This window comes from Nicotiana tomentosiformis, chromosome 5, assembly GCF_000390325.3.
Source record: "Nicotiana tomentosiformis chromosome 5, ASM39032v3, whole genome shotgun sequence".
Lineage (NCBI taxonomy): Eukaryota > Viridiplantae > Streptophyta > Magnoliopsida > Solanales > Solanaceae > Nicotiana > Nicotiana tomentosiformis.
In genome coordinates this window covers 135,765,670-135,775,956 of record NC_090816.1, presented here as the reverse complement: position 1 = coordinate 135,775,956, position 10,287 = coordinate 135,765,670, and the positions used below count along the sequence as shown (strand labels likewise).

Genomic DNA, 10,287 nt, shown 5'->3' with positions numbered 1-10,287 from the left:
TTTTCCTTTTTCTGCTAATTTATGTCATTTTCTTGTTCTCGCTTAATATTTGGTGCTTTTCTTTAATTTTTTTATATGTCGTGATTCACATTCTCAATCAATCACTTGAATAGAATAGCTTTCGTTAATTACAAAAGTAGAATCAGTGCTATATATTTGAAAGGAAAAATAAATTTTATTCTGCAGCAAATTGCAACACGTTTTGAATATATAAATTATTTGGGCAAAGATCACTTTTAGTCCGCGACTGAAATTGTTTATATCCGATAACCGTAAAAGTATATGAAATTTGTATATTTCTTATATATAACATGAAAAAAATATATATAAAAAATATACTAAAAATATTTTTTAATAACTATTTATTTTGAGATCGGTTATACAGTATACTCTTCCCGATTATTTTTAAAGAGAGAGAACGGCTAAATGATCAAATAAATGAACTCTTGAGAGAAAAAAAAAAAGAAAAAGGATGTTGACACGTCATTATCCACTTGTCATTCCTTAATAGTTAAACATTACGTTTGTTACAAATTCGCTACAGTAGCGCGTGGTTGCCAATCTCTCTTTCTCTTTTACACAAATCACTGTACCTAAAAGAGTTTCAAAGAGAGACTTTTTCTTTATGTGAGTGAGAAACCCAAAAAATGGTGAAGAAGGATAGTATGGGGTGTGGCTATTACGTCGTCGTTTTGGTGCTCTTGTTCTTTGGAGCTACGAGTGTGAGATCAGATTCATCAGATCACAAATACAAAAATGGAGAAGAAGTCCCTTTATATGCAAACAAAGTTGGCCCTTTTCATAACCCTAGGTAGTAACCCTTTTATCCCTTTTCATTTTTTTCCTTAAATATTTGATTTTTATGAGTTTTTTATTTCTGGGTATAAATCAAGATTTTGTTTTGGGAGAAAATGTTGCTGGGATTTGCTGAATTTTGGCTCTATTGCTGAGTTTGTTTAATGTATATTAGTTGGTCACCTTAGTTTTTGAGATTTGTGAGTTTTTTTTTTGTTGGAGTTTATATCTTGTATGTGTTGAATATCTGGGTAGGAATCAAGATTTTGTTTTGGCGGAAAATGTCGCTGGGATTTGCTGAATTTTGGTTGTATTGCTGAGTTTGCTCAGCTGTTCACCTTAGTTTTTGAGATTTTTGATCTTTTTTTGGTTGTAGTTTACATTTTATACGCGTTGAATATCTGGGTAAAAGTCAAAAGAATCTATTTTTGGGTAGTATTGTATGGAGTTTTGGGAAATCTGGCAGGGATTTTCTGAATTTTGGCAGTAATGTTGATCTATTTCTATGTATATTTGTTGGTCTCTTTGGTTTCTGAGAATTGTGAGCTTTTCTTTTTCTTTTTGGTTGTAGTTTACATTTTGTATGTGTTGAATTTCTAAAAAATGTAGTCTTGGAATGAATTTTTGGGGGAAAATGTTGCTGGCATTTGCTGAAGTTTAGCTGCATAGCGGAGTTTGCTCAATGTATATCAGTGGGTCACCTAAGTTTCTGGTAATTGTGAGCATTGTTGGGTAGTAGTTTATATCTTGTACATGTTGAATATCTGGGTAAAATTCAAGATCTTGTTTTAGGCAGTGTTGTAATGAAAAGGGGAATTCTTGTTAGGATTTGCTGAATTTTGGCAGTAATATTAAATTGTTTCAATCTACATTTGATGGTCACCTTGGTTTCTGATAATGGTGAGTTTTTCTTTCTTTTTGGTGTAGTTTATATTTCGTACGTGCTTATTCTGAAAAAAAAAGGCAGCTTAGATGTCACACACCGTATTGGGGTAGGATGGATGAAGTGGAGGTTAGCCTCTGGAGTCCTGTGTGACAAGAGAGTGCCACCAATACTCAAAGGTAAGTTCTATAAAGCGGTGGTTAGACCGGCCATGTTGTATGGCGCTGAGTGTTGACCCATTAAGAACTCACATATCCAGAAGATGAAAGTAGCAGAAATGAGGATGTTGAGGTGGATGTGAGGGCACACTAGGATAGATAAGATTAGGAATGATGTTATTCGGGAGAAGGTGCACGTGGCTCCCATTGATGACAAAATGCGGGAAGCGAGATTTAGATGGTTCGGACATGTTCAAAGGAGAAGCCTAGATGTTTCGGTGTGGAGGTGTGAGCGGCTGGTTGTGGAGGGCACGAGAAGAGGTAGAGGGCGGCCTAAGAAGTATTGGAGAGAGGTGATCAGACAGGATATGACGATGCTCCAGATTTCCGAGGACATGACACTTGATAGGAAGATGTGGATGTCGAGTATTAGAGTTGTAGGTTAGGATGTAGTTGAGTCTCGACTTACATCGTACCATTGTGGGACTAGCCAGGTAGGGTTTTTGTGTAAGATAGTTAGTGACAATGTTGTGTTTTACTACTTCGCTTTTCAGTGCATGTCCTATTTACTAGCTATCGCTTTTGCTTTGCATTTTTCTTCTGTATTTCATGGTGTTCCTATTTTTCCTATGATTGTTGTGGTGATACTAATATTGTCTCCTTTTGTCTTTTTGTTTTCTTGAGCCGAGGGTCTTTCGGATACAACCTCTCTACTCCTTTGGGGGTAGGGGTAAGGTCTGCGTGCACACTATACTCCCCAGACCCCATTAGTGGAATTTTACTGGGTTGTTGTTGTTGTTGTTGTTATTGTTATTCTGAAAAAAAGGATGTTAATTTTGGAATGAATTCTGGGGGGAACTTATATCGGATTGCCGAAATTGGACAGTAATTTTCGATGTATGTTAATGAGTCTACTTGGTATTTGAGAATTTTGAATCTTTTTATCTTAGAATTTAGCTGGACATGTACAACTATGGAGAAAGACATTGTTTGTTAATATAGTCAATGTTGTAAGAGCACTACCAAAAAAGGGTGGAGCAGAGGGCTTGTCTTTTATGATTTTCGTGTTTGGATATGAGAAGAGTTCAGCCGTGTGTACAGCAGTGTTTTAAAAAAAAGATTGTTTTCTTGTTTTCGACTCTTCATGTTAACAAAAAAGTTGTGTCTCGGCACATTATATATCATGTGCAGTTGTGTAGGAAATATTCTTGATATGATCGGCCGAAATTATAGGTTTTTAATAAAGCCAAACAATTGTAGAACAAGGAAAGGAAGCTTCATAAGAGTGAAAAAATCCAGACCTGCCTTCCACAGAGCTAGTTTGACCCTCACTTGATCTCTATGCAAAAAGTGATTGTAGGCACTCCGCTTTAGATATTGAAAGATATGTTTCACTATGCTACCAATTTGACAAATTGTATGTCCACTTACTTGTTTTTGAAAATTTTGTTCTTGTGAGTCACCTAGGTTTGATGATTATCTTGGCAGCTAGCATACTTCTATTTTAATGCACATAGGAAATTTAAAGTTAATACTACATTTTCCTTTGATGAGCATGTTAGTATCAATAAATTTCCCAACATTTGTTTGAAGCAAAGTTCTAAAATGGGCATACCTGTACTCACAAAGGTTCTTCTCAACGTCTGCATGTGTACAAACTCACACATTCAAACACTTTTTTTTTTGGTAAGTAAAATTATCTTATTAATAATGCGCCATGATGGTGTCAAAAGCATGTACAATGTGGATATATAGAGTGTACTTACTCCTTTAAAAAACTGCACAACTACCTAGTAGAAATGCTAGCAAATTTCTCACTTTCCCTATGGATAATACCTAGGTAGGGGGTCATCAGTGTTGGAGCAGGAACTAACCCCCACTCCACGTCTCCGAATATGGAGACAAAAACATTCAACATGTGCTCAATGCCTCCCTCAGATGTTCTTGTTCACACACTTCCTTCACCAAACTTAGGCTTCTTTTAGTCATTTTTAGCTCTTCATATCAATTTCACCAGTGACCTAGAACGGTCGTTCGGCAACTTCTCTCTGATTTCTCCCGTGAAGAATTTGTTTTCTGCATCTTTGTTCACAAATTGCTTCTAATCTAATTTGCTTGTTATTTAACCTAATTAAAATCCACTCTCTTAAGCTTTTCAATTTTTGTATGTGAGATGGACTTTGGTTTTGTCTCTATCTGCTTTGATGTTCTCATTAGCCACTCTGTTTCCTTCTACTGATCAAAAATAGAAAAAATATTTCTGATTGTACTAAGCTAGCACATGCTACATTCACCGTTCTCCACCGAGATCTCATGTTTGTACTGTCAATTGCAGTGAAACATATCGCTACTTTGATCTTCCATTTTGTTCTCCAGGTCAGGTTCATTTCTCTGCTCTCTCTTGCTCTATTGTCTTTGGTCCTTTTTATCTTTTCTTATTGAATATAATATATTTTTGTGACGATTGGAACATATGCCTATTCATGTTCGTTCATTAGGTCATGTGAAAGATAAAACAGAAGCTCTTGGTGAGGTGTTGAATGGAGATCGTTTAGTCACTGCTCCGTACAAGCTTGACTTTCTAAGTGATCGAGAAACTGAAGTAGTTTGCAAGAAGTCATTATCAAAGGAAGAAGTTGCAAGATTCCGTGACGCTGTTGCCAAGGATTACTACTTCCAGATGTTCTATGATGACCTGCCCATTTGGGGTTTTATTGGTAAGGTAGATAAGGAGAGAAAATCTGACCCCAATGAGTACAAATACTACCTTTTTAAACATCTTCATTTTGACATCCATTTCAACAACGATCGCGTGATTGAAGTTAATGCACGAACTGATCCCAATGCCTTAGTCGACATAACCGAAGATAAGGAAGTTGATGTAGACTTCATGTACTCTGTCAAATGGAAGGAAACAGACATCCCTTTTGAGAAAAGGATGGAAAAGTACTCACAGACTTCAGCTTTACCACATCATTTGGAGATCCACTGGTTCTCTATCATTAATTCTTGTGTCACAGTTCTGCTCTTAACTGGTTTTCTTGCCACAATTCTGATGCGAGTCCTTAAAAATGACTTTGTCAAGTAAGTAACTAAAAATTTTGTGGGGTAGGATACTCATTTTTCGAGGAGCTTGTACTCATCCTATGGTATGTCCTGTTTTGGTTAAAGATACGCCCATGACGAGGAAACAGCTGATGACCAAGAAGAAACTGGGTGGAAGTACATTCACGGCGACGTGTTTAGGTACCCAAAGCGGAACTCACTTTTTGCAGCAGCCCTGGGTTCTGGCACACAGTTGTTTACCTTGTAAGTATGCATGCCAATAAAATGGGTTTATTTGGTTCTTGATTTATTTAGCTCGTGATAAATTTCTTTGACAAATGTTAATTCTCACCGCCTCTTTTTCCCAGGACAATTTTCATATTCATACTTGCGCTTGTTGGCGTGTTTTACCCCTACAACCGAGGAGCTCTTTTCACAGCTTTGGTTGTTATTTATGCTCTTACATCAGGAATTGCAGGCTATACTGCAGCATCATTCTATTGCCAACTTGAAGGAAAAAATTGGGTAAGAAAGTATGGAGCATTATTTTTATTGTTGCAAAGTAGCCAAAATTTCCTACAAGTGCATCTCTTATTGTGTTCACTTAGTTTCTTTATTTCATCATTCTCTTCTAGTTAGCAAAGGTCTCTTGGTTTTGACATGGATTAGTCATGATAGGATTTTTAAGAGTAAAGTGTAAAACTTTCTCTGCGAATTTAGTTCAAAAGAGCATATTCTGCAGTACAAGATCTTGTTTTGTGGGAGGGAGAATGGTGGAGCTATATCGCAACATAGAAGGCCTATGATATGCATCCGACAATTAGAGACCCAACATGCTTGTGTTCCTGGATATGCCTCTCCCTTGGTCGTTACATAAAAAAGGGCTATAGGTTCTGCTTGTAAAAATGTCAAACATCTCTATATTTCATGTCACATGATGTCAAACCCAACACTGAAGCATGTTGGTATGGTTTTCAGTCTTCCAACAATAGCTTAAGTAACTCTTGTTTGCCCCTATAGCAATAATCTTTTTGGCAACACACCCTAGCATATTTCACTTATATTCGGTATGTTTGATGGAAAACTACATTAGTTTCACTTTTAAGGTGGATTATGGAAGGTGGGCTGAGGAGGGAACATGTGTCTTGGCTGGTTGGGGGGGGGGAGACAAGAGAAGAAGGTAAGGACTGGAAAAAAGGAGCAACGGGAAAAAGAAAAAGGCAAGAGGGGAAAAAACAAAAGGGGAGGGGTTTACTCTTGAGTGAGCAAGAGGTTGAGGAGGAAATGAAAATAAGAGAAAGATGAAAGAAATTGAGAAGAAGCAAAAAAGATTAAATTTTGGGGGGTTGGGGGGTGGGTGGGAGGTGTTAATAGGAGATTTCTTTAGAATTTAAAAAAGATGCAGAAATGTAGGTGGGGATTGACAAAAGGGGTAAGCTGCTACACTTTTAGGAGTTACCAAGGTTTTGCCATAAGAGAATTAGGGGCTAGTTCGAGAGCACAAGAAAAGCTTCTCACCTTATCAAAATAAATTAGGACTTAGGAGCTTCTTCTCTTCCTTTCACTTAACATCATCTTTTTTGGGCTTCCCTTACAACAACAATTGCTATGCCTTAATCCAAACTTATCATATTACTAACATTATTCACCTTTACTACTGACATGCAAATCTGTTAAAAAAGGCTATTTATAAACACTCTTATTCAAGTGTACCAACATGGCCAAACCTTAATCCAATTGGTTGGTATCACCTATATGGGATGTTGCTCCGATTGTATTATCCCCACTTGTGGGACTACACTGGGTTTGTTTTTGTTGTTGTTGTTGCTCCGATTGTGTTATTTTCTGTCCTAAGTTTCCATGAATTTTGTGGGATTGACAATCTTTTGAGACAACTTTCTCTTTTAAGTTTACCTCGTCCTTTTACTGGCTTTTCCTCGCCGTTCTTTTCTCTCTTTCTGTAGTTTCTCTCCTTTCCTCTTTGTTGTTTACAACTTATTATCCTTGAAACCAAAAACAGTGGTTCCCAACAATTAATGTAGTGGTCGCCCCTTTCGCGGAATTAATATTTACTTGAGATTGTTCGGTTGGTATCACGTAGAAAGAGGAAAATATGTACTAATCTCAAATTCAATTTCTTTTTACAGGTAAGGAATTTGTTGTTGACAGGAGGTCTGTTCTGTGGACCGCTGTTTCTCACATTCTGCTTCCTTAATACTGTTGCAATTGCTTATCATGCAACTGCAGCACTTCCATTCGGTACCATCGTTGTCATTTTCCTCATATGGGCCCTTGTGACATCACCATTGCTTGTTTTGGGAGGAATCGCAGGAAAGAATAGCAAGGCAGAATTTCAAGCTCCATGCCGAACAACGAAATATCCAAGAGAGATACCACAATTACCCTGGTATCGTGGAGCTCTTCCTCAGATGGCAATGGCTGGGTTCTTGCCTTTCAGCGCCATCTACATTGAGCTCTACTACATATTTGCCAGCGTGTGGGGTCATAGGATTTACACCATTTACAGTATCTTATTCATAGTTTTCATCATTCTGATCATTGTCACTGCATTTATTACGGTGGCTTTGACGTACTTCCAACTTGCTGCAGAAGACCATGAATGGTGGTGGAGGTAAGTTATGTTAATAGTACTTAATTGACCAAATCCTTTTCAAACAATTAAAGGACGCAAAAATGAATGCTTACTAGCCATTGCTGTACTTCGTTTGCTGAATGCATCATGTAATGGAACTGCGAAATGTTCCCTGTGCATGTCATGTTAATATGACACATTAATAATATGCTGCATTATCATTCCAAGTATTTATTAGTGAGTATTTAAATAGGTTAGCATCCTTTTAACTTCATCCATGTCCTTTTATGTTCTTTTATTTTGGGGGATTGGGGGAGCTGGCTTAATATCTCCCTGGTTCGGCCTTTGTCTGTATTTGTTTCTTTTGGTGAGTGCTGATTTAGATCTCTTATATTAGTTGGGATTACTTGTAAACTCAATTTTCAATTTTATTGAAGAAATTTATTCTTTATTTTTGACGTATACGTTTAGGCACAATTTGTTTGGAAATACGTGTGCTTTGTGGGGGCTCTCAATTATATGTTGATATTCTAGGTCTTTCCTTTGCGGTGGATCAACTGGTTTGTTCATCTATGGATACTGCCTGTATTACTATTATGCCCGATCAGACATGTCAGGCTTCATGCAAACCTCATTCTTCTTTGGTTACATGGCTTGCATATGTTACGCCTTCTTTCTCATGCTCGGAACTGTTGGTTTCCGAGCGGCTCTGTTTTTCGTCCGCCACATATACCGTTCAATCAAGTGCGAGTAAGATGCAGAATTCCACATTAGCTTGGTTCAACTGGTAAGATTTTCATTTTAGTTTTGACTTTCTTTATTAGGAAGAAGCCTGTAGATCTGTGTTGCTTGGATCCTCTAAAATTGCCGTTGCAACAGTGTCAGATCCTCCAAAAATAGTGCATTCCTCGGAGGATCTAATAGGGGTGCAGCCATATATTTTTGGAGAATTCGAGCAACAAAACTTGTCGACTATAAATTACATATATTTTTAATTGGCTAAACTACGAACAATTTACGTGGAGAATACAACAGGAGCCTGTGTTTTGGTGTAAAAATTGTCTACATGCTTGGAGTAGTGCAGCACATTCCCTGATATACAGTGTTGGGTCCATTTGGAATTGGTGTGGAGCAAAACAAAGAAGATATGTTGAAGAAGATGCTCAAATCAGTTTTCAGGTGGCAGTTTATGTTGAACAGTGCCTTTTATTGTGTTTAGGAACTCTATTTGTAACAATGAGTCTATTAGTTAGCTCAGCTTATTTTTCCTAGTTTTAACCTTTTTGATATATAAAATATGGGTCTGTTAATTGCATGCTTAGCCGTTAATGCTCCAAGTATTCTGTTACACTGTTTTCGTAGACTAGCTTTTAACTCTTCTACCAGTTCTTTATTGGAAAATGCAAGTTATACCCCTACCATCCCCCACCCCCACCCCCCAAACCCCGAACATTATGGTTTCGAAATTTAGTTTTTTAAGTTACTGGGTTCTAAATTAATAATTTGTACATATTCGATGAATTTACTAAGACAAATATAGGGTCCGGACAGAAACTACTGGATTGGGCCGTACACATAAGTAAAGGGCTAGCTTTGCCCTTACCCTCCAAAAGCCAAACTTAGAACTCATTGGCTCGTACACATAAGTAAAGGGCTAGCTTTGCCCTTACCCTCCAAAAGCCAAACTTAGAACTCATTGGCTTGACTAATCTAGATTTATGCTGCATATTGTTACGGAACCGTTTTCTGGGGCTTCTGTGAGGGCAGCAAGATAGCCTGACTACTACTTTTGCTTCAACCCTAAACAAGAAACAAGCACAATATCGTGCTTTGGACCAAGGCAATCACACAAACTCAAAGGTTGGAAGATAACGAAATGAAAGACACACAAAGATGGGAGGCCAAGGCCAATTTTCGGGGTTTAATTCATATACAAAAGAAGAAAATACAAGTAATGAGATCTGCCTTCTAACAAGGCCTAAGCATTCCTATATATACAAAAAATGTCCACAGGTAGCTAGGCTGGCTGTGGACCCGTCCAGTTGTGATGCACTGCTTTGAGTTGGCATCATGTGATTTCCAGGAAAATGTTGGCAGCCTATGTGCCAATTGACTTGTCCAGCTGCTGTGTCTCAGTTCTTGCTGGCACACAGTTGCTCCCATGTTCACCCAGACAGGATGTGGCCCTACCTAGCTGTGCCGCACATGCCTTTGCTGGCAGCATGTTGCTTCCATGATTGTCCTGGCAGACTGTGGTCCTGCCCAGTTGTGCTGCATGTGACTTTGCTGGCAGAATGTGGCCCCTAGGAGGGCCTAGACAGCCTGTCGGATTGTTGCCTCCATGTGCAAAGATCTTTTGGTATTTGGCAGCCAAATTTGGCTCGTTTGGCAGCCCTTTAGGCGGCAAATTTGGGCGAAAAATATGCGGGTCGGTGCACTCTCCCCCACTTGAAATGGCGACGACCTCGGCGCCACAATGATTCAAGTAGTCGTGAACTTGCTCTTTGAACGGCCACAACGCCTCATATTTTTCCTATGATGCCTCCTCTGGCGGTTGCCCCTTCCAACGGATAAGAAATTGGGTGCTAGAATTGCCCCAACCCACTCCTTGTATTACCCGATGGTTGATAATGGCCTCGACTTTCTTGTCAACGATCGAAGAACTTGTGAAAATATTTGGTCGCCTGGATTGCCTCTGTTCCCTATCACCCTTGTCTCTACAAGCTGCCTTTAACGGACTGACATGCCTCGACCCAAACAACTTTTCAGGTTACTTCCTTGAATCCTCCAACTTTGGAGGTGCCATGTACGGA

At 38.6% G+C, this 10,287-nt stretch overlaps 1 protein-coding gene across 2 annotated transcripts; it reads left to right on the top strand.

Moving 5' to 3' along the window:
- Positions 1-600: 600 nt before the first annotated feature.
- On the top strand, positions 601-8,789 carry LOC104121149 (transmembrane 9 superfamily member 3-like). 2 transcript variants are annotated; one of them, XM_009633059.4, is made up of 8 exons: positions 601-811; positions 4,172-4,212; positions 4,335-4,920; positions 5,008-5,145; positions 5,250-5,406; positions 7,029-7,513; positions 8,009-8,261; positions 8,510-8,789. In XM_009633059.4, the coding sequence occupies exons 1-7, from the start codon at positions 648-650 to the stop codon at positions 8,226-8,228; spliced, it is 1,791 nt and encodes a 596-aa protein (XP_009631354.1). In that variant the 5' UTR covers positions 601-647; the 3' UTR covers positions 8,229-8,261; positions 8,510-8,789. The 2 variants fall into 2 exon arrangements, with proteins under 2 accessions (XP_009631354.1, XP_070031520.1); XM_070175419.1 differs by having other exon boundaries at positions 8,354-8,789.
- The last annotated feature ends 1,498 nt before the right edge of the window (positions 8,790-10,287 follow it).